The 24,610-nt window shown below is 42.7% G+C and overlaps 1 protein-coding gene across 1 annotated transcript in view; it reads left to right on the top strand.

Annotated features, from left to right (window-relative positions):
- Nucleotides 1-20,351, top strand: part of LOC129862413 (hepatocyte growth factor-like) — a 29,701-nt gene extending 9,350 nt beyond the window's left edge. The window contains exons 5-18 of the mRNA XM_055934070.1: nucleotides 1,859-2,001; nucleotides 3,293-3,413; nucleotides 5,870-5,988; nucleotides 6,994-7,159; nucleotides 7,625-7,758; nucleotides 8,651-8,738; nucleotides 14,689-14,825; nucleotides 14,923-14,955; nucleotides 15,062-15,167; nucleotides 15,375-15,449; nucleotides 15,549-15,698; nucleotides 15,800-15,906; nucleotides 16,029-16,171; nucleotides 16,292-20,351. Coding sequence (XP_055790045.1) covers nucleotides 1,859-2,001; nucleotides 3,293-3,413; nucleotides 5,870-5,988; nucleotides 6,994-7,159; nucleotides 7,625-7,758; nucleotides 8,651-8,738; nucleotides 14,689-14,825; nucleotides 14,923-14,955; nucleotides 15,062-15,167; nucleotides 15,375-15,449; nucleotides 15,549-15,698; nucleotides 15,800-15,906; nucleotides 16,029-16,171; nucleotides 16,292-16,471 — 1,702 coding nt within the window. The 3' untranslated portion in view covers nucleotides 16,472-20,351. The remainder of the gene's footprint in view (nucleotides 1-1,858; nucleotides 2,002-3,292; nucleotides 3,414-5,869; nucleotides 5,989-6,993; nucleotides 7,160-7,624; nucleotides 7,759-8,650; nucleotides 8,739-14,688; nucleotides 14,826-14,922; nucleotides 14,956-15,061; nucleotides 15,168-15,374; nucleotides 15,450-15,548; nucleotides 15,699-15,799; nucleotides 15,907-16,028; nucleotides 16,172-16,291) is intronic.
- The last annotated feature ends 4,259 nt before the right edge of the window (nucleotides 20,352-24,610 follow it).

Raw genomic sequence — 24,610 nt, 5'->3', positions numbered from 1 at the left:
TAATGCCATCGGAAGAGTCCCGGAACATATTCCATACTGTGCTAGCAAAACAGTCCTGTAGTTTAGCATCTGCTTCATCTGATCACTTTTTTATAGACTGATTCACTGGTACCTCCTGCTTACATTTTTGCTTGTTAGCTGGAATCAGGAGGTTAGAACTATGGTCATATTTGCCAAATGGAGGGTACGGGAGAGCTTCGTATGCGTCTCTGTGTGTGGAGTAAAGGTGGTCTAGAATTGTTTTCCTTCTGGTTGTTAATTTAACATGCTGATAGAAATTAGGTAAAACTGATTTAAGTTTCCCTGCATTAAAGTCCCCGGCCACAAGGAGCGCCACCTCTGGATGAGCGTTTTCCTGTTTGCTTATGGCGGTATTCAGCTCATTGAGTGTGGTTTTAGTGGCAGCATCAGCCTGTGTTGGTATGTAGACAGCTTTCTTGGTAGATAGTGTTGTTTACAGCTTATCATGAGATACTCTACCTCAGGCAAGGAAAACCTCGAGACTTCCGTAGATATCGTGCACCAGCTGTTGTTTACATAAATGCATAGGACCCACCCTATGTCTTACCAGAGGCTGCTGTTTTGTCCTGTCGATAGTGTATAACCTGCCAGCTGTATGTTCTTAATGTCGTCGTTCAACCACGACTCGGTGAAGCATAAGATATTACAGTTTTTAATGTCCCGTTGGTAGGATAAACGTACTTTGAGTGTGTCCCATTTATTTTCCAGCGATTGAACGTTAGCTAGCAGGATGGAAGGCATGGGTACATTAGCCACTCGTTGCCTGATCCTCACAAGGCACCCTGATTTCCTTCTCCAACGAATAACAGGGATCTGGGCCTGGTCGTGTGTCTGTATTATATCCCTCCCGTCCGACTCATTGAAGAAGAACTCTTTGTCCAGTTTGTGGTGAGCAATCGCAGTTCTGATGTCTAGAAGCTCTTTTCGGTAATTAGAGACGGTAGCAGCAACATTATGTACACAACAAGTTACGAACAACGTGAAAAAACAAACAAAATAGCTTGGTTGGTTAAGAGCCGATAAGACGGCAACCTTCCCGTCCGGCACCATCACAAGGAAGTACCAATGACTCGCTCAATATGGAAGTGGCCCGATGACGAGGGTGCTATGCTACAGAACTGTTTTGCTAGCACAGACTGGAATATGTTCCGTGATTCATCCGATGACATTGAGGAGTATACCACCACAGTCACCGGCTTCATCAATTAATGTATTGAGGACTTTGTCCCCAAAGTGACCGTACTTACATATTCCAACCAGAAGCCATGGATTACTGGCAACATCCGCACCTAGCTAAAGGCTAGAGCTGCCGCTTTCAAGGAGTGGGACACTAATCCGGATGCTTATAAGAAATCCCTCTAAGCCCTCAGATGAACCATCAAACAGGAAAAGCGTCAATACAGGACTAAGATTAAATCTTACTACACCGGCTCTGACGCTCATCGGATGTGTCAGAGTTCTGTTAAGGCTTGGTATGTCAAGCAATTACAGCTAAATTGTGTGCATGTGTGCTTTATCAGTGAGTTTACACTGGGGCACCCACACATTACCATATGTTGCATTATGTTGCCTAGCTCTGTGCCTTCCAAATTGTTTCAGCTGTGACCCATTTAAATCCTTCCAATTGATCATGTGAGTCAGCAAACAAAACCACAATTGAATTGTTCCTCAGTCAATACGTAGATGTGTATGACTCAAGGTTATTTAGTAACACATGGCCTGTTCTACGCTCCACCTTGGAGATTTCCCTTCTGCCTTTCAACTCTGCACCAGAAGGAGAATATGTTTGTGATTGAGTGAGATATTGATGAACACTGAAGTTCTTCTCTCCCTCAAGTTTCCTACCGAGGAGGAACAGGAAGAAGGAGCTGACAAACAACTACTGTCGTAACCCTGACAACGCTATTTCAGGACCATGGTGCTTCACTACAGACCCCAACATCAGACACCAGGACTGTGGAGTACCTGAGTGCTTACAAGGTAGGACACACACACACACACATGCACACACATGCACACACACACACACACACACACACACACACACACACACACACACACACACACACACACACACACACACACACACACACACACACACACACACACACACACACACACACACACGACCACTGCCAACAACTAGTGGCTCTAACATGGTGGATTTTCTCCCTCAATGCCCCTCATTGGTCTCCACTTAACTGTGGCAAACTGCAACCAAGTGGAATATCAGGTGCGTTCTCAGTAATGTAGTAATTATCCAACTGTTTGTGATGGTATTGGCCTGAATTGCTGCATGCAGAAGTGTGATTCACTTTATGTTGTCGATTCTCATTTAATCTTTCCCTGGCTTTGTTAACTATTTCAACCCAAAGGGACTCCGTCTGCTTTTTTGCTTTTCAGTCTATACATAACCCATGTTCCTAGTGGGGATTCTTACTCTAGTAGGTCACTTAAATGGCTTTAACTTTAGGCATGGAGCAGTTTTCCCACCACAGCCCATGTCCTTTACAGTGCACCATTTAACTGTACTGTGATCCCTTCTCCCTGTGGCACTGGATCATGGCCTGTGGTATCTAGAACTGGATGACACAAACTGTCACAGGAGAAATCACTGTTTCTCAGATAGTGTCTAGAGGACAAATGTCCACCTGTGGATAATACAATGTATCTAGTTAATAAACAGCTGACAGTGATGTGATAAGATGTGTATGAAATACACAGGACTACCAGAGATGTGTGTGGGAGGGAGGAATCCACAAGGTTGTTATAAGAGTCTGAGGAAATGTAATGGGTCTGTGTTGTAATGGGAATGTGTGTTTTGGTCCAAAGAAAAATGACTGGAAAGGTTGATTTGAAAGAAAGTTTCCAGTAATGAGGAACATTGGGACATCACACACACACACACACACACACACACACACACACACACACACACACACACACACACACACACACACACACACACACACACACACACACACACACACACACACACACACACACACACACACACACACACACACACACACATATATAATGGGAATAGTAGACTCATAAACATCTGTTTCTAATCTGCTCTGCTGTTTACACTGCTCCACACACACACACACACATACACACTGAATGTTGACTCATTTGACTTAAGGGGAGACATTTTACATGAACTTTTAAAAAGATGGGACAATTATACAGAAATTATTTTGGTATTGCATGTAGTATTTATGTATTATCTGCATAAATAATGTCCATGGTGCGTGTGTGTGTCCAGTGGAGTGTTTGAGCTGTAATGGGGAAAGTTACAGAGGTCCCATGGATCACACCGAGACGGGACGGGAGTGTCAACGCTGGGACCTAGAGGAACCACACAAACACCTCTTCCACCCCAAGAGGTAACACACACACGCATGCATACACGCACACACACACATGCGTACACACTCAGTATGAGGTTGAATATTAATTACAGAAACACAAGGATGACTAAAGACGTGTTAACGAGTCTAACACTAATCCACACCACATGCTGCTGGAGCAGGACACACACACACACACACACCCTTCAACGCTGTGATGAAGAGGTTCTCAGTACCTCTGAGGCTCTGTTAGTATGCCTGGAGGAGGAATGAGATGCAAAACACCTGCAGTGGACCAGTGTACTCTGCCCATGGAGGCCCTATGGCCAACACACACATACTTATTGCCATGATCGTTATAAGGAGTGGACCAAGATGCAGCGTGGTATGGTTCCATCCTCTTTATTATGAAGTGAAACTCAAAGAAAACAATAAATGCACAAAACGAAACGTGAAGCTGCTATAGTGCTCACAAGCAACTATACAAAGTCAAGATCCCACAAAGCACAAAGGGGAAATGGCTGCCTAAATATGATCCCCAATCAGAGACAACGATAAACAGCTGCCTCTGATTGGGAACCATAACAGGCCAACATAGACATATAAACACCTAGATGACCCACCCTAGTCACACCCCGACCTAACCAACATAGAGAATAAAAAGCTCTCTATGGTCAGGACGTGACACTTATAGATACACACACACAAACGTATAAATGCACGCTTTCACTGATGGAGACGCACGCACGCACACACACACACACACCGGCATTCCCACTTTGCTCACTGCTCATACAGTTGAAGTCGGAAGTTTACATACACCTTAGCCAAATACATTTAAACTCAGTTTTTCACAATTCCTGACATTTAATCCTAGTAAAAATCCCCTGTCTTAGGTCAGTTAGGATCACCACTTTATTTTAAGAATATGAACTGTCAGAGTAATAGTAGAGAGAATGATTTATTTCAGCTTTTATTTCTTTCATCACATTCCAAGTGGGTCAGAAGTTTACATACACTCAATTAGTATTTGGTAGCATTGCCTTTAAATTGTTTAACTTGGGTCAAATGTTTCGGGTAGCCTTCCACAAGTTTCCCACAATAAGTTGGGTGAACTTCAGCCCATTCCTCCTGACAGAGCTGGTGTAACTAAGTCAGGTTTGTAGGCCTCCTTGCTCGCACACACGCTTTTTCAGTTCTGTCCACACATTTTCTATATGATTGAGGTCAGGGCTTTGTGATGGCCACTCCAATACCTTGACTTTGTTGTCCTTAAGCCATTTCGCCACAACTTTGGAAGAATGCTTTGGGTCATTGTCCATTTGGAAGACCCATTTGCGACCAAGCTTTAACTTCCTGACTGATGTCTTGAGATGTTGCTTCAATATATCCACATACTTTTCCACCCTCATGATGCCATCTATTTTGTGAAGTGCACCAGTCCCTCCTGCAGCAAAGCACCCCCACAACATGATGCTGCCACCCCGTGCTTCACGGTTGGGAGGGTGTTCTTCGGCTTGCAAGCATCCCCCTTTTTCCTCCAAACAGAACGATGGTCATTATGAACAAACAGTTCTATTTTTGTTTCATCAGACCAGAGGACATTTCTCCAAAAAGTACGATCTTTGTCCCATGTGCAGTTGCAAACCGTAGTCTTGCTTTTTTATGGCGGTTTTGGAGCAGTGGCTTCTTCCTTGCTGAGCGGCCTTTCAGGTTTTGTCGATAAAGGAATTGTTTTAATGTGGATATAGATACTTTTGTACCTGTTTCCTCTAGCACCTTCACAAGGTCCTTTGCTGTTGTTCTGGGATTGATTTGCACTTTTCGCACCAAAGTACGTTCATCTCTAGGAGACAGAACGCGTCTCCTTCCTGAGCGGTATGACGGCTGCGTGGTCCCATGGTGTATATACTTGTGTACTATTGGTTGTACAGATGAACGTGGTATCTTCAGGCATTTGGAAATTGCTCGCAAGGATGAACCAGACTTGTGGAGGTCTACAATTTTTTTCTGAGGTCTTGGCTGATTTCTTTTGATTTTCCCATGATGTCAAGCAAAGAGGCACTGAGTTTGAAGGTAGGCCTTGAAATACATTCACAGGTACACCTGCAATTGACTCAAATGATGTCAATTAGCCTATCAGAAGCTTCTAAAGCCATGACATCATTTTCTGGAATTTTCTAAGCTCTTTAAAGGCAGTCAACTTAGTGTATGTAAACTTCAGACCCACTGGAATTGTGATACATTGAATTATAAGTGAAGTAATCTGTCTGCAAACCATTGTTTGAAAAATTACTTGTGTCATGCACAAAGTAGATGTCCTAACTGACTTGCCAATACTATAGTTTGTTAACAAGAAATTTGTGGAGTGGTTGAAAAACAAGTTTTAATGACTCCAACCTAAGTGTATGTACATTTTCTGACTTCAACTGCATGTATCTACATCTGTCCCAATGACTTGTTGAAATCCTTCTCTTCTGTTTGGGTTGTAGGTATCCTGATAAAGGCCTAGATGACAACTATTGTAGGAACCCAGATGGACGTCAACGACCGTGGTGTTTCACCCTGGATGCACACACGTCCTGGGAGTACTGCAACATCACAGCCTGCCGTGAGTGTGTGTGAGTGTGTGTGCATGCGTATGTATGTGTGTGTGGTGTGACTAACTACTCCAAACGTACAGCTTCCTGTACCTGTCATTCCACCCCCTCCTCTCTCTCTGATTGGATAAGGCAGAGGAATGCGGTTTTGAGCAACACACGCACACACTCATTCCCAGTTATGTCATGGCTAATAGACTGTGTGTTTATTTTAGGCTGTATCACAACCGGCCGTTATTGAGTCCCATAGGGCGGCGCACAATTGGCCCAGCGTTGTCTGTGTTTTGCCTGTGTAGACTGTGATTGTAAATAAGAATTTGTTCTTATTTGACTTTCCTAGTTAAAAGGTTTTTAAAAAAGTGAGCCTATAGAAGGTTGATGGAGAACAACACTTTAAAGCTGTGTGAGTGTGTTTGTTGTTTTTTTGTTTGGCACTTCTCTGCTCTGTTAGTCATCAGCAGCACTGGAACTGGGACTTTACCAGATAGCATCTTACCGGTTGAACTCTCTCTCTCTTTGTCTCTGTGATACAGGCCTTGGAAGTCAACCCAGTCCAGTTTTATGGTCTAACCCTTAAACGTTGTGTTAATGAAACCAAGGCAGAAAGAAAGACAGAGAAACAAAGTGTTGTATTGCTTTGGCCTTTTCTATTCCCAGGTCCTGTCTTTATAATCCTCACCAGTAGCACTCTATTTTTAGACAGATCCACAAAATACTGTGTTTAGATTGTGGAGAGACAAAAGCTGACGCGTGTATTTGTGTACAAAATTAATCAGCGTTGTTTCCTTGTTATTTCAGTTTAATCAACTACATGACTGCAATATAATCTATAGAAAATAGAGGCATTTTTGTCCAAGTCAGTCTTGTTCTTGCTACTGTGTCTGAGTGGCACAGTGGCCTCAAGGAGAAGCTGGTGTAGTTTAACAGATGGTACAGGTGATATGGCTATATTTAACCATTTCCCTCTCTCTCTCTCTATTTCTCCTTCACTGTCTCTTTCTCTTTGCCTCTCTCAGCCTCAGACAGTGTGGGAGAGGTAGATGTGACTACTAGGTGTTTCTGGGGTCGAGGTGAGGGCTACAGAGGGACAGTAGCAGAAACACCCAGTGGGGTGACCTGTCAACGCTGGGACTCACAGTACCCCCACAACCATACATACATACCCCAGGACTATCGCTGCAAGTGAGTGACCCACACTTGTACGGACACACATCGACAACCCTACACACACTATATTACATGTTGAAGGGCAACGTCACCACTTTTCAACCTCATATTCAAATATAACGTTAACAAGTTATTCCCAATGACATCATCATAAGTGAAAACATTTAAAACAGTGACTATCAAACACTATGAGATTCGTGGTGACGTGGGTAGACAGAAAAAAGACCTCTGGCTAGAAACTCACTGCAGGTTTTGGAAATCACCGTTTGTCTTACTTTTAATCCTACCCTTTGATATCACAGAGAAGAATTTTTAAACCTTTCTTCTCATCTTTTTAACCACAGATCGTAGAAACATGCTGTTTTCACATATGTAGACACTGGCTTGGTGCTGGAGATAATGAATAGGAGGTTGAAAAAGGGTGGAGTTGCACTTTAACTTGTTTAGAGAATATATCTTTATTGTGTGTGTGTGTTGCAGAGACCTGAGGGAGAACTACTGCAGGAACCCTGACGGCCTTGACCTCCCATGGTGCTTCACTTCAGACCCTGACGTTCGCAAGGCATTCTGCACCAACATCCCCCGCTGTGGCACACAGAATACTGAACCCCATGGTGAGAGCCTAGCATAACCACAGTAGTCCCCTGAGCTAAAGCCTATAGCTCCAGGAACTAATGCAAGTTTTCAGGTCTCAGACAATGGTAGTGCAATGGACATTTACTGCTTTTGGTTAAACTAACATGTGAAGGGGTGGTGGGTAGCTTAGCGGTTATAGCATTGGGCAAGTAATCAAAAGGTCACTGGTTCAAATCCTGAGCGACTACGTGAGAAAAATCTGCCGGTGTGCCCTTGAGCAAGGCACTTAACCATAATTGCACCTGTAAGTCGCTCTGGATGAGAGCGTCTGCTAAATGATGTAAATGTAATAGGTTTCTGGCTCCTAAACATTTTTATTTTGACCATGCAAAATAGATGGATTCCTGATGCAGATATATTTTCTCTGAATAATAATATACGTGGCATTAGTTCAGTGTTGTCCCTGAAGAATGATCTCCTGAGAAACTTATAAAGTATGTTTCTATAGAAGTATTACTGAAGGACTCTGGGATTCACAGGCCACTGCACATAAATAAACTAGCTCTGACAGGGTTACAACATCGCTCTGTCCCATTGGACAGTGCGGAGAAAAGGCTCTGTCCCATTCGATAGAGAGGACAAGGAAGCTGTGTCCCATTGGATCGTAAGTGGATCTGGAATACAGATTCTTTAGGGTTGTGTTTTTCTCACACTCAGATGAGAATCTCGGAGATGGGACAGTTTTGTGATTGGTGTTTTGTGGTCATGTTCTGGTATACCAGTCAGGACAGCAGAGATTGTATAGTTTTAATACCATATTTCCCTGGGGTTGGTGTGGTCTGTAGCATTCTGACTTGTTTTACAGTAACATAAATATGTTTTCATATTTTATTATGCTGGTATCATACTGTACGTGTGTGTGCGTTCCAGACTGCTACGAGGGCAATGGAGAGAGCTACAGAGGAGAGGTGTCAAGGACCAGGTCAGGTCTTCCCTGTTCCCTCTGGAGAGACCACAGGTAACAAAACCACATGCTACACATCTGCGAGTGTGTTGTGGGGGGGGGGGGCATAGATGGGAGTAGGGCTGTGGTGGTCATGACATTTTGTAAGCTGGTGATTGTCGAGGAAATAACTGCCGGTCTCACGGTAATTGACTGTAAATTAACATAAACACCGTTAGCATAACCTGGCTTCCACGCATTGCCTACAAGCCACTGATGCAGATCTTTGGAAAATCTATATTTTCAAAAGTCTAATAAATCCGTTTAATATAGCCTACACCATCACAATAAATCCATGATTTATTTGGGATTTATTGTGAAAAACGTGCAGACAAGATTTGTTTAGAATGCCGTGGCATTATTTTATAGTATGAAGAATACAATTGAACATGCTGTATGCTGTTCTGCCTGCGGCTATAGAACCCTGACCTGTTCACTGGACGTGCTGCCTTGAACTGCTGTTTTCGACTCTCTCTACCGCACCTGCTGTCTCTAACTCTAAATGATCGGCTATGAAAAACCAACTGACATTTACTCCTGAGGTGCTGACCTGTTGCACCCTCTACAACCACTGTGATTATTATTATTTCACCCTGCTGGTCATCTATGAACATTTGAACATCTTGGCCATGTTCTGTTCTAATCTCCACCCGGCACAGCCAGAAGAGGACTGGCCACCCCTAAGAGCCTGGTTCCTCTCTAGGTTTCTTCCTAGGTTCCAGCCTTTCTAGGGAGTTTTTCCTAGTCACCGTGCTTCTACATCTGCATTGCTTGCTGTTTGGGGTTTTAGGCTGGGTTTCTGTATAGCACTTTGTGACATCGGCTGATATTAAAAAGGGCTTTATAAATACATTTGATTCAATTTGATTGAATAAAATAGAAAGGATATTTTCTCCAAATGATTTCCAACGGAGTGCGCTCATGCAGCTATTCAAAAAAACAGGTCCTCCTGTATGCTTAATTTAGAGTTATTTATTCAACTTTAGTTGTGATACAAACGTTGGGCTATATGTTTTGATTTGTAGTACATGCGACTCTAATGATGAGTTGAAAAAAGTTGCATCAAAGGCATGAGCTCTTTGTTTCTTGTGCAGGCTGTGCACACTTTATCAGTCTCTCATTCACAATTTGTCAAGCACTTGATAATATTCTCACAAGGCCTCGAATTTCCCGACAGCATCCTACATGTGTGGTTGTAATGCCCCCTAAAAAATGCTATGCCTTTTGTGGCCGATGTGTCTATGAGGTAAATATAATCATTAGGATTCCCTTCTACCGGCTGCGTGCGCCGAAGCATCTCTCACATGGCTCTCTCAGATATCTCAATTCTTATTAGCCAATGCCCATCACCTGATCGGGTCCTTCTCACAGGCATCTGAGCTCCGAAGTAGGCTACAAGTGAAGACAGACACATCGGGCAACTGCCTTCTTATAGAATTCCGAGGCACATATTGAAGATGTTGGAAGAACTGTCCACATTTACTTTTTTATCAGCCAACAAGATGAGTAGGTCTAACAAACAGCAAAAGTTCTAGCTTATGTCAATCTACTATTCCCCATAGTACATAACTTGACCTATTCTATTGGTCAACTTGTCCTTCTGTGCGAGAAATAAATAAATCCCAAATTAATACAACCACTGCATCAAAAAAAAATGTAAAAGCAATGAGGCTGATGCAACAGATCAGAATGTTTAGCATAAAATATTAATAAACTATTAGACTATTTGTTCACATTATAAGCCAGCAGTGCTCCCACTGCTGTAGGCTATAAGTGCGAATGTTCCAAAATGCAATTAGCGGGAAAACACATTCTCAAAAGTGACCGCAAATGTAATTATGCATGTAATGCTTTATTATAAATGTCATTTTTTATGGTAAAATCATCTTCCCCAAACTTGAAACTCACACTTTAGGCTCTACACCGGTTATAAAGTGGATTAATGTGCCTAATTTTAAGTAGTTATTTGGGCACTTTAGTTGATACAAACCTTATCATAAAAAATATAGGCCAATGGGATAGGCTACATGAGGTGTGCGACTATACGTTGAAAAAGTCGCAAAAAAAAGATATGTGCTGTTTCTTGCCTAACTGCACATGCTGTGCATCATTCACAAGTGATAATATATCTTTCACAAGTGATAGGCTAATATTGTCACCCATCAGACTATTCTTCATTTAATCTTGTCTTTACATACAGTACCAGTCAAACGTTTGGACACACCTACTCATTCCAGGGTTCTTCTTTATTTTTACTGTTTTATACATTGTAGAATAGTGAAGACATCAACACTATGAAATAACACATATGGAATCATATAGTGACCAAAAAATAGTTAAACAAATTCTTCAAAGTAGCCACCCTTTGCCTTGATGACAGCTTCTCTTGGCATTCTCTCAACCAGCTGAGGTATGAGGTAGTCACCTGGAATGCATTTCAATTAACAGGTGTGCCTCATTAAAAGTTCATTTGTGGAATTTATTTCCATCTTATTGCATTTGATCCAATCAGGTGTGTTGTGACAAGAAAGGGGTGGTATACAGAAGATAGCCCTATTTGGTAAAAGACCAAGTTCATATTATGGCAGGAACAGCTCAAATAAGCACACAGAAACGACAGTCCATCATTATTTAAGACATGAATGTCAGTCAATCTGGAACATTTTAAAAATGTTGAAAGTTTCTTCAAGTGCAGTCACTAAAACCATCAAGCGCTATGATGAAACTGGCTCTCATGAGGACCGCCACAGGAAAGGAAGACACAGAGTTATTTAGAGTTACCAGCCTCAGAAATCAGCAATCAACTGCACCTCAGACTGCAGCCCAAATAAATGCTTCACAAAGTTCAAGTAACAGACACATCTCAACAGCAACTGTTCAGAGGAGAATGCGTGAATCAGGCCTTCATGGTCGAATTGCAGTAAAGAAACCACTACTAAAGGACACCAATAAGAAGAAGAGACTTGTTTGGGCCAAGAAACACGAGCAATGAACATTAGACCGGTGAAAATCTGTCCTTTGGTCTGATGACATACGGATGATCTCCGCATGTGTGGTTCCCACTGTGACGCATGGAGGAGGTGTGATGGTGTGGTGGTGCTTTGCTGGTGACAGTGTCTGTGATTTATTTAGAATTCAAGGCACACTTAACCAGCATGGCTACCACAGCATTCTGCAGCGATAGGCCATCCAATCTGGTTTCCGCTTCGTGGGACTATCATTTGTTTTTCAACAGGACAATGACCCAAAACACACCTCCAGGCTGTGTACAGGCTATTTGACTAAGAAGGAGCGGGATGGAGTGCTGCATCAGATGACCTGGGCTCCACAATCACCCGACCTTAACCCAATTGAGATAGTTTGGGATGAGTTGGACCGCAGTGAAGGAAAAGCAGCCAACAAGTGCTCAGCATACTACCGTTCAAAAGTTTGGGGTTTTACTACTTTTGCACACACTGTACATAGATTTTTCTATTGTGTTATTGACTGTACGTTTGCTTATCCCATGTGTGACTCTGTTGTTTTTGTCGCACTGCCTTGCTTTATCTTGGCCAGGTCGCAGTTGTAAATGAGAACTTGTTCTCAATTGGCCTACCTGGTTAAATAAAGATGAAATAAAAAATTATCATACATTTTCTTTTTTTAGAAGTGTCCTTGTTTTTGTTCGTTAAAATAACATCAAATTGATCAGAAATACAGTGTAGACATTGTTAATGTTGTAAATGACTATTGTAGCTGGAAACGGCAGATTTTTTTTATGGAATATCTACATAGGCGTACAGAGGCCCATTATCAGCAACCATCAATCCTGTGTTCCAATGGCACGTTGTGTTAACTAATCCAAGTTTATCATTTAAAAGGCTAATTGATCATTAGAAAACCATTTTGCAATTATGTTAGCACAGCTGAAAACTGTTGTTCTGATTAAAGACGCAATACATCTGTCCTTCTTTAGATTAGTTGAGTATCTGGAGCATCAGCATTTGTGGGTTCGATAACAGGCTCAAAATGTCCAGAAACAAATAACTTTCTTCTGAAACTCGTAAGTCTATTCTTGTTCTGAGAAATGAAGGCTATTCCATGCGAGAAACTGAATATCTCGTACAACGCTGTGTACTACTCCCTTCACAGAACAGCGCAAACTGTCTCTAACCAGAATAGAAAGAGGAGTGGGAGGCCCCGGTGCACAACTGAGCAAGAGGACAAGTACATTAGAGTGTCTAGTTTGAGAAACAGACGCCTCAACTGGCAGCTTCATTAAATAGTACCCGCAAAACACCAGTCTCAATGTCAACAGTGAAGAGGTGACTCCGGGATGCTGGCCTTCTAGGCAGAGTTCCTCTGTCCAGTGTCTGTGTTCTTTTGCCCATCTTAATCTTTTGTTTTTATTGGCCAGTCTGAGATATGTCTCTTTCTTTGCAACTCTGCCTAGAAGGCAAGCATCCCAGAACGTTGCCATAATTTTGAATGGTAGTGTTTGTGGGAACTCCTTCAAGACTTTTGGAAAAGCATTCCAGGTGAAGGTGGTTGAGAGGATGCCAAGGGTGTGCAAAGCTGTCATCAAGGCAAAGGGTGGCTACTTTGAAGAATCTCAAATGTAAAATATTTTTGGGTTACTACATGATTCCATATGTGTTATTTCATTGTTTTGATCGCTTCACTATTATTCTACATTGAAGAAAATAGTAAAAAAATAAAGAAAAACCCTTGAATGAGTTGGTGTGTCCCAACTTTTGACTGGTACTGTATACTAAATAATGTGTGAAATTAGTTTTGATTTAGAATGAACCATTATCATGCACCTGTCTCAGAACAGAGGCAGGGGAAAAAATACATGTAATCTATGCACTTAGTGAATGGAGGACGCTTTTCCCGTGGTTCATTTTCATGCCAGCCATGTAGGCTATACTCCTGTTTTAAAGTGAAGCAATGTGCTTAATATTAGGAAAGTTGAGAAATAAATATAGTAGCCCTAGCCTATAGAAAGCTGATGGGATCCTCCTCTTTTTAATAGAGGCCATCAATTGCATAGCCTATAGAAATGTTGCACAACATGAGCTAATGGGTTCTCATGAAGTGTTTGATTTGACTTTCGATCACATTTACATTGGTGTCAGAGTGATTAGAGGGACAATAGAGTGTGGAGTACCAGGCAGTTAGCAAGTTTGGAATTTGACTGCGGTCATGACTCATGACTGCCGGTGTGGTAATACGGCCACCATAACAGCCCTAAAATGGAGTGCCCTATTCAGAAACACATGGTTGAACCTAAGAGGTCATGGGGGAGTTAACCTGTAGCTGACATGTGGTCAAGTCATATTGGTCTAACAAAGAGTCAGAGCCTGGCTTTTCTCAAGGAGAGAAAAACTGGTCCATTACTCCACTCCACTGTAACGTATGGTTGAGTGGGTGTGTAATAAAGCATCTGGAGGACACGCTGCAGGCTTCCTCTGACCCTGAGCCTCTTCCCTTCTCGGAATACTTCAAAGCCAATCGGTTCCTCTGCTTGGCTCCCGCCCAGAGGTCAGAGGTCAGCAGTTATTGTTTATGTTAGAGAGACTCAGACGGATCACTCTCTCAGCACGCACGCACACGCACCTTGTGCGTTGGTGATTGGTCTTCCTCTGAATTCCCCTATTATCATCCTGGAATGTCTGGAAAGGAATTATGTTGGTGACGTTCCAAACATTACGATTATTGACCTGTGTCACTGTAGGTGTGTGTGTGTGTGTGTGTGTGTGTGTGTGTGTGTGTGTGTGTGTGTGTGTGTGTGTGTGTGTGTGTGTGTGTGTGTGTGTGTGTGTGTGTGTGTGTGTGTGTGAGAGAGAGAGAGAAAGAGATGGAGAGAAAAAGAGATGGGTAAAGAGAGAGAGGCCATACACAGCTGTGTCTCCTCTCATTATGATGGGCTGACAGTCTGTCTTTAACCGTCTCTAATGCTCTCCTTTGCTTTAATTGTGTGTAGTTGGGACAGAGATGCAGCGGTGCTGACTGTGGGACAGGAGGGGGGTTTCTGTAGGAACCCAGACAGAGACACACATGGCCCCTGGTGTTACACTAACAGCACTGCTATACCCTGGGACTACTGCAGTGTCAAACCATGTGAGTCATACACACACACACACACAACCCTGCTAGTGGCATTTTCACTGTGTTGTCACTGAGACATCTATCTTGTGTTTCATCCTCTGTCATACAGGTGAACCATCAGAGAACATCATTCCACAGAGAGGTCAGTCGCTCTACTCCGCCTCCTGGTTTTCATGTTTTCATCTTGTACTTCTCTCTGGGGATAAAATGGTTGTTTCAACATAGTTCCCTCTTTCTCAACTTGTCAGTGGAGGTGTCCAAGGTGTCATGTTTCATCCATAAGACGACCAGGATAGTAGGAGGAGCTCCAGTCGCCATCACAGACGGAAGTTGGATGGTCAGCATACAGAAACGGTACACACACACACACACACACACACACACACACACACACACACACACACACACACACACACACACACACACACACACCTGCCTGGCTTTGCTTCTCTATGTTATCTACTGTAGGTATAAACTCTGCTCTAGTGGCAGATGTATAGACCATTTGTCTAAGTGCCATTCCCAGTGTGTAATATCATGTGTGTTGTGTTCCCTCCCCAGGTCCAGTCACTGGTGTGGAGGTTCTCTCATACGAGAGGAGTGGGTCCTCACTGACAGACAATGCTTCTCCTCATGGTAACTGCACCTCTCTCTCTCTCTTCCTCTTTTGCTCTTTACCTTTCTTCCTCTGCCTCTTTCTCTTTACTATGCTTACATCCACCTGTCTCCACACAGTGTTCCAGACCTGAGTGAGTATCGTGTGTGGTTGGGTGTATCAGACCTTCGTGGCTTGGCTCCGAACAGCTCCTTCAGACAGGAAGTCTCCATCTCCCATGTGATCTGTGGTCCTGAGGGCTCCAACCTGGCCCTCATACGGCTGGCCCAGTGAGTGCCTGAAAAGAAATATACAAACTCTCCTGGTCGTATATCATACGTTTTCTAGTCTTGTATTCTTCAACAGCAACAAAAATATTTCTCTCACTCAGGCCTGCCCTCCCTGCAGACAGTGTCCACACCATTCAGCTGCCGGTGGCTGGGTGCTCCATTGCTGATGGCTCGATGTGTAGCATGCATGGATGGGGCGAGACCAAAGGTACACACACATACCATCACATCCATCAGGATTATGTAATCTAGGAAAGGGACTGGTTACTCATTAGCTGTAATGATGTCTTGTCATGACTATAATCTCCCCTCCTCTCACCTATCACTCAGGTACGGGTCATGAAGGTGTACTGAAGGTGGTCCATCTGCCCATGGTCAGTAATGAGAGGTGTAGTGAACAACACAGAGGGAACCTCCACATCACAGACACCAAGATTTGCGCTGGGGGGAGGAAGGACGAGGGGGTCTGTGAGGTAAGGAAGCTGGTGAACTGTGATTGAAATGTGCCTGAAACACTCCTGAACAGTTCTCTCTCATCAGGAGTTGACTGTATGTTTTTCCTAATGTATGCTTTATGTCTCTCCCCCTGTCAGAGGGACTATGGCGGCCCCTTGGTGTGCCAGGAAGGAGAGAGCAGGGTCATAGTGGGGGTCAGTGTCCATGGCAGAGGCTGTGCCCGTGCCAATCGGCCTGGCATCTTCATCAACGTCCCCTTCTACACCCAGTGGATCCACAAGGTGTTCCGACACTACCCCGAACCTCAGATCAACTAGGCACTACCCTCAGATCAACTAGGCACGACCCTCAGATCAACTAGGCACGACCCTCAGATCAACTTGGCACTACCCTCAGATCAACTTGGCACCACCCTCAGATCATCTAAATATCAAATAGAGATAAACCTTTATCCCATCATCAATTAGAGACTCAGTCGACCCCCCTTGATATAGATACACATTGTTGTCACTACTCTTACCTGTGGCTCAGTCATGTAAGGATCAACTGAGTCCCTGTGCATTTGAAAGGGCCATCCAGCCATACAGAAAAATATCAAACGCTACTCAAAACGTGATTCTGGAGTTCAGACTCATGGGCTTCTATATGTCTTTGGAGTGGACCTGTGAAGTGGAATGTAATTGTGTTGATCAGACTGCTGGATCGATCCTTTAGATCATGTAAATATGTAGTGTTACAAACATGCTACTAAGGACAACGGAGGTGTGGATATGTGGTTGGCCAACCACCATGTCCTGAAGCTGGTAAGGTTTGGATGTTCAGGACTCGTATTGTACACAATCAGTAAGAATCTGTAGACAATGTGGTAATAGGGGAGAGTGGGGTAAATTGAGACACCCCTTGTTTCTAGGAAACCATATACAAAATTAATAATGTGACCACATTTTTAGGAAGAGGTCATCATTTCATGGAGTCAGAAGGAAGAAACCACCACCACAAAGTAAATTGAATGTATTGTGTTACAGGTTTCATGATGCTTGTATCTAAACCAAAGTAGATGTACATCAGTTGGGGTCTTTATAAGCTACAATATGAGGTCCTAAACCTAGCATGAAAGTGCATCCTTGTAGCTGTGTGGACTAATATAATCAAAATGTTTGCCTTGGGGTAAGTTGAGCCAATGGCCACCATACCCCATACAAATGATGATTACATTTGGTCAGTTTTATGCATAATATGCATAGTATTTTTGCAATGTGTCATACATATAAACTCATGATAGTGCATTTGTATTATTACAGAGCAGACATCTTGTATACAAACGTAAAACAAGCAGGGGTCTACCCGCCTTGAGTTTCTTCAGAGAGCAGCCAAGGAAGTGAGAAAAGGGAAGGAGTCAATTTGAGCAGCAGAAAAGGATGGAAAAAATTGTCCTTATGACACTGAAGAGGTACATTGACTTTCAGCAAGGCTATGACAGAGTAGCAGAGGCACACAAGGTCTCATCTGATGACATGGAGTCTCAGCCTGCTGATCATATCAAGAATCTGGCCTTAAATGCAGAGAACTGGCACAACTGGCACATACGAATTGGCACATTGAAGTAACATCTCTATCCCAGGCAACTGGTCAAGAAATGGAAGGGTCAGTGATATTGAACAGAGAGATCTATATCTGAATGTAGGCATACATTTAAGATACGCACTATACCACACCCCCATTCCATGAATTAAACTTTGACCTACCAGCACCATCACCCACTATCACAGGTCACCATCACCCACCTACCTCAAGGCGGCTCAACTGACCTTGTTCCTATGCTCAACTTACCACATACCCGGGGTAAGATGTGCCAAAATACCACCTTTTTTGGACAAGCTATGTTTTCAAAACTGTTATGTTTCCATGAATTCTGATTATTTCCAGGGATACACAACATCCTGAAATACACTACAAAAGTGTGCTCATCAAACATCTCATTCGAAAATCATGGGCATTAATATGGAGTTGTTCCCCCCTTTGCTGCTATAAAAGCCTACACTCTTCTGCGAAGGCCTCCCACTAGATGTTGGAACGTTGCTGCTGGGACCTGCTTTCATTCAGCCAATAGAGCATTAGTGAGGTCGGGTAGTGATGTTGGGCGATTAGGCCTGGCTCGCAGTCGGCTTTCCAATTCATCCCGAAGGTGTTCGATGGGGTTGAGGTCAGGGGACTGTGCAGGCGAGTCAAGTTCTTCCATACCGATCTCGTCAAACCATTTCTGTATGGACCTCACTTTGTGCATGGGGGCACTGTCATGCTAAAACAGGAAAGGGCCTTCCCCAAACTGTTGCCACAAGTTTGGAGGCACAGAACCTGTAGCGTTAATATTTCCCTTTACTGTAACCAAGGGGCCTAGCGCTAATCATAAAAAACAGCCTAAGACCTTTATTTCTTCTCCACCAATCTTTACAGTTGGCACTATGGATTCAAGCTGGTATTGTTCTTCTGGCATCTGCCAAACACAGATTTGTCCATCGGACTGCCAGATGGTGAAGCGTGATTCATCACTGCAGAGGACACATTTCCACTGCTCCAGAGTCCATTGGCGGCGAGTTTTACACCACTCCAGCTGGTGCTTGGCATTGCGCATGGTGATCTTAGGCTTGTGTGTGCCTGCTCGGCCATGGAAACCCATTTCATGAAGCTCCTGACGAACAGTTATTGTGCTGACGTTGCTTCCAGAGGCAGTTTGGAACTCTGTAGTGAGTGTTGCAACCAAGGACAGATGATTTTTAAGTGTTATGCGCTTCATCACTCGGCGGTCCCGTTCTTTGAGCTTGTGTGGCTTACCACTCTGCGGCTGAGCTATTATTGCTCCTAGAATTTTTTACTTCACAATAACAGCACATACAGTTGACCAGGGCAGCTCTAGCAGAGCAGAAATTGGATGAACTGACTTGTTGGAAAGGTGGCATCCTACTGTATGACGGTGCCACATTGAAAGTTACTGAGCTCTTCAGTAAGGCCATTCTACTGCCAATGTTTGTTTATGGAGATTGCATGGTTATGTGATTGATTTTATACACCTGTCAGCATTTGAAGGGGTGTCCACATACTTTTGTGTATAAATAGTGTATATGGTAGAAACAATACTATTTTTCCCTTGACATAGTGATGCTGAATGTAAACGTTTTTGGCTCAACCTACCCCAATCTCCCCTACACTTGATTCCTGAAGTTACTTGAATGTACTGAAAATCAAAAGGCAGTAGCTCTCCACTTCTGTAGTGTTCTTCTGTAGGGCACTGTCAAGGTCACTAAAGCACAGCTCTGTACTTCTTATGGCCTTATGAGGGCATTATATACTGTACTATGCCAATAAGTGTCACAGTGTAAATAGTTTGCTGAGTGTGACTCTAACACTCGGAATGTGATATTGGTCTTATAGACCTGTGAGAGGATGGTGAAGTTGGCCTTTTAGGAATATGGAAAGATCAATATGAAGCCATTGAATGTAAATATGTTTTATTTCTGTATATGTACAGTATTTTAAAGGTAAAAGGGAATGGATTGCAACTCCAAGCCTTGCCAGTATCCTCTTACCCTCTCCCCTCCTTTCTTTCTATTTCCACTTCTCTCTTCATCTCTCCTCCCCGCCTCTCTTACTGCAGTAATGTATTCTGTTTGATAAACACACATAACTCAATACCACAGGCCAGTATGACTGATTCCGTGTGTGTGTGTGTGTGTGTGTGTGTGTGTGTGTGTGTGTGTGTGTGTGTGTGTGTGTGTGAATTGTATTGGAGTGAGTTATATTCCCTCCCCTCCCACAGCCTCTGGCAGACATCCAGTAACTCTCTACTCTGGAAATTAACTTTCACAGAATCTGTTACTGCAAACTGTTACCGAAATGGAGGTGTACTGTATTTTTTTTGTTATCATTGTGGAAGTATTAGCCTCTATATCTATCACACGTTGGTCTGACTATTTCACCTGGGAATGTAAGGAGTCAAACAAGTAGGCCCACTTTATAGCTTTTCTTATATTTCATGCATTTGTATTTGAACATTTAGTGAAGTTGTATTCTGTGTGTGTGTGTGTGTGATGCTGCTATACAATGTTACATTATCTGTACCTGTATACTCTAGGCTACTGTACATGTATTGTTTTTAATTTGAATACTCAATTTCAATACAGTACTATCACATACATGTAATAGCCTACACCGTGTTCATTTCTCAGTGTAAGTTAATCATTGAATACTATGTATTAGTGTTACAGTATATTACGGCATGGCACAATGGCCACATACAAGGAGTTTGTCTATTTAATAAGCATTAGGTGGTTGGGAGTGTAATCATTAGACCTAATTTCCATTTCAACCTTTCGGGGAGAAATTGTTGCATTCACAACAAGGTTTTATAACAGTAGGGCCTAGGCTTCTACAGTTGTCATGTATTACATTTGCTTCAGAAAGCGTCCATAAAATGAACAGAAGGAAATTGTCTTTGACACGTGGCTCACATATCAAGCTCATTAAAAGCACCAATGCTAACATACATAGGACAAGACAATTAAAAAGGTAGGCACTAAGTGCAGCATTAGCATTTGTGTATAAATGTACTGTTTAAAATTGTTATTGCAGAGCGAGGATTTGTTGTGGATATTCACTTTGACTTTATACTGTACAAGCGGCCTGGCAGAAGCAATTTGTTTGCTGAGTAGGCAAGTTTATAGTTGGTTATGAAGCTGCTCTGAAGTGTATCTCATCAATAGACTACTTCCAGTCTGGAATTTACATCTTTCATGTTTTACCTCCATGGCGGACGAGCTGCAGTCGCTGGTCAAAGCCTCAGTTGAATCCTAAATTATCGTATTTTTTCCAAGCTAGTTAGACTGAAGCGCTGTGAGATGTATCACCTGTCTAGCTTATTCCAAGACCAGCAATTATCTGTGGAATCATGTTTTATGTTTTGTGTGGACCCCAGGAAGAATAGCTGCTGCTTTCGCATCAGCTAATGGAGATCCTAATAAAATGCCATTATGGAACTCGGCTGTAGTGTCCACTAGGTGGTGATAGCGTACAGGCAATATGTGGAGGAAGAATAAGATTTGAACCATAAGAGTCTAAGCCCTTGCTAAATTGGACGAGGGGGATCATTTTGCTATTTGATTTAGAATTTTAAGACCCCTTGAAGTATAAAATAAATGACATTTTTATTTGGCCCTACTGCTATTAGTCCATACAAACACATTGAATACATGTTCACTACATGGAGCAACAGATAGTCCCCCCAAAAAGGAAGTTTGTCATATAGTGTCTGTCCTATATCTGAGATATGTAACCCCTTATTTTTGGAACTAAACAGTCTCCATATATACTTCCATTCATTTTTTCACCTGATCACGGGGGACCTTCATACGAGTGTTGTGAAGCATGTGGGTGTCCTAGAGCAAAACAACTGACATGTACACTACCGGTCAAACATTTTAGAACACCTACTCATTCAAGAATTTTTCTTCATTGTTACTATTTTCTACATTGTAGAATAATAGTGAAGACATCAAAACTATGAAGTAACACATATGGAATCATGTAGCAACCAAAACATTTTATATTTGAGATTCTTCAAAAAGCCACCCTTTGCCTTGATGACAGCTTTGCACACTCTTGGCACTCTCTCAACCAGCTTCATGAGGTAGTCACCTAGATTGCATTTCAATTAACAGATGTGCCTTCTTAAAAGTTAATTTGTGGAATTTCTGTCCTCAATGTGTTTGAGCCAATCAGTTGTGTTGTGACAAGGTAGGGGGTATACAGAAGGTAGCCCTATTTGGTAAAACACCAAGTCCATATTATGGCAAGAAAAGCTCATATAAGCAAAGTGAAACGACAGTCTATCATCACTTTAAGACATGAAGGTCAGTCAATATGGAAAAGTGCAGTCGCAAAAACCATCAAGCGCTATGATGAAAGTGGCTCTCATGAGGACATTCACAGGAATAGAAGTCCAGAAATTGCAGCCCAAGTAAATGCTTCACAGAGTTCAAGTAACAGACACATCTCAACATCAACTGTTCAGAGGAAACTGTGTGAATCATGGTTGAATAGCAGCAAAGAAACCACTAGTAAAGGACACCAATAATAAGAAGAGACTTGCTTGAGCCAAGAACCAAAAGCAATGGACATTAGACCGGTGGAAATCTGTCCTTTGGTCTGGAGTCCAAATTGGAGAATTTTGGTTTGAACCACCTTGTCTTGTGAGACGCGGTGAGGGTGAACGGATGATCTCCGCATGTGTATTTCCCACCTTAAAGTATGGAGGAGGAGGTGTTATGGTGTGGGGGTGTTTTGCTGGTGACACTGTGATTTATTTAGAATTCAAGTCACACTTAACCAGCATGGCTACCACAGCATTCTGCAGCGATATGCCTTCCCATCTAGTTTGCGCTTAGCGCTTAATTTGTTTTTCAACAGAACAATGACCCAACACACCTCCAGACTGTGTAAGGGCTATTTGACCAAGAAGGAGAGTGATGGAGTGCTGCATCAGATGACCTGGCCTCCACAAATCAAATGTTATTGGTCACTTACACGTGTTTAGCAGAGGTTATTGCAGGTGTAGCGAAATGTTCCGACAGTGCAGCAATATTTAACAAGTAATGCCTAACAATGTCACAACTACCTAATACACACAAATCTAAGTAAAGGAATGGAATTAAGAATATATAAATATATGGATGAGCAATGTCAGAGGGTCATAGACTAAGATACAGTAGATAGTATAGAATACAGTACAGTATATACATACCGCATGAAATGAGTATTGCAAGATATGTAAACATTATAAAGTGACATTATTAAAGTGACTGGTGTTCCATTTATTAAAGTGGCCAATGATTTAAAGTCTGTGTATGTAAGCAGCAGCCTCTCTGTGCCAGTGATGGCTATTTAACAGTCTAATGGCCTTGAGATAGAAGCTGTTTTTCAGTCTCTTGGTCCCACAATCCCCCCGACCTCAACCAAATTGAGATGGTTTGGGATGAGTCAGACCGCAGGGTGAAGCAAAAGCAGCCAACAAGTGCTCAGCATGTGGGAACTCCTTTAAACAGTTGGAAAAGCATTCCAGGTGAAGCTGGTTGAGAGAATGCCAAGAGTGTGCAAAGCTGTCATTAAGGCAAAGGGTGGCTACTTGAATAATCTCAAATAAAAAAGATTTTGATTTGTTGAAAACTTTTTTGGTTACTACATGATTCCATATGTGTTATTTCATAGTTTTGATGTCTGCACTACTATTCTACAATGTAGAAAATAGTAAAAATAAAGATAAACCCTTGAATGAGTAGGTGTTCTAAAACTTTTGACCGGTAGTGTACGTTCATGAGAGTCCACAGAGGAGTCATTAGTGTGTATCCTAAACTGTTCAGATGCTACAGACAGAAGCTGGCAGTTTGGCTGTACCGACTTCTGTCGAGTCCCAAGAATGTAGGGGACTGTAGAGCAAAACGGAGAACACCAACGTGTTCGTGAGAGTCTTATCTTCCCTTAGAATCTCTTATTTCCATATTGTGTAGTCTAAACCGTTCGGACGCTACAGACAATTTTGTGAGAAGAGGTCACATGGTCTAACAAACACCGCTCTAGCTGTCACCTTTCACCGCAGATGCAGGGCTGTGTGTATTTCACAGCAGTGATGCTGTGCTAGAGAAGGGTTCTCCCTGACTGACGGTGTCTTTAATGTTGGCTGCTCTTATAGCCCTGCACCCACATCATTCCCCACATAAGCCATTATGCATCCAAACACACTTAAACAGGGGCATGCCTGAGAGACACTGAAACGCAAGGGATGGAGCTGGAAGGGAGAGAGAGAGAGAGGGAGAGGGGATTAAATTCTGAATCCATTGATGTAGCATTAAAGAAGTTACAGCCAGCAGAAAATACACAGAATAGACTTTTTCTGTTGTGTGAGTTCTGCATGCTACTGCTGACATGCACAACACACACACCCACGGCCACCAGTGTCCCAGCAGACGTGTGGGGACCATACTCGCAAACTTTTGCTTAGACCTGAGGTTTATACTTGTGGTTTAAAATAGCTAGCTGCTATCGTTTCTCACAGGCCAACCTGGCACAATAAGTAACCCGGCACTATGCTGAGGCCAACCAGCTGAGCACATGGTTATATCCGGTAACAGAATAACGACTCAACCTATCAGATACCTTACACGATAGAGCCATCATCCAATTGCATTTGTTAGACAGGTCAACTTGGCCACCAGAGGGAGATTCTAAAACCTCCAACTTCACTGTTTATTTTTTTTACCCATGTCTCAGTCATAGGTGCGGTGTGTAAATATACAATACATGACGCTTCCTTGACTAGGCTACTGATGTTACACAAAATTCTAAAGGCACGTTTTTGCATATATGAGAAAATTCAAACTTTTTGCTTACTGTTTCACACACATCGATTT

Source organism: Salvelinus fontinalis, chromosome 9 (assembly GCF_029448725.1).
Source record: "Salvelinus fontinalis isolate EN_2023a chromosome 9, ASM2944872v1, whole genome shotgun sequence".
In the NCBI taxonomy this organism is placed as follows: domain Eukaryota; kingdom Metazoa; phylum Chordata; class Actinopteri; order Salmoniformes; family Salmonidae; genus Salvelinus; species Salvelinus fontinalis.
Note: the sequence above shows the minus strand (reverse complement) of the source record. Positions and strands in the feature narration are given on the sequence as shown.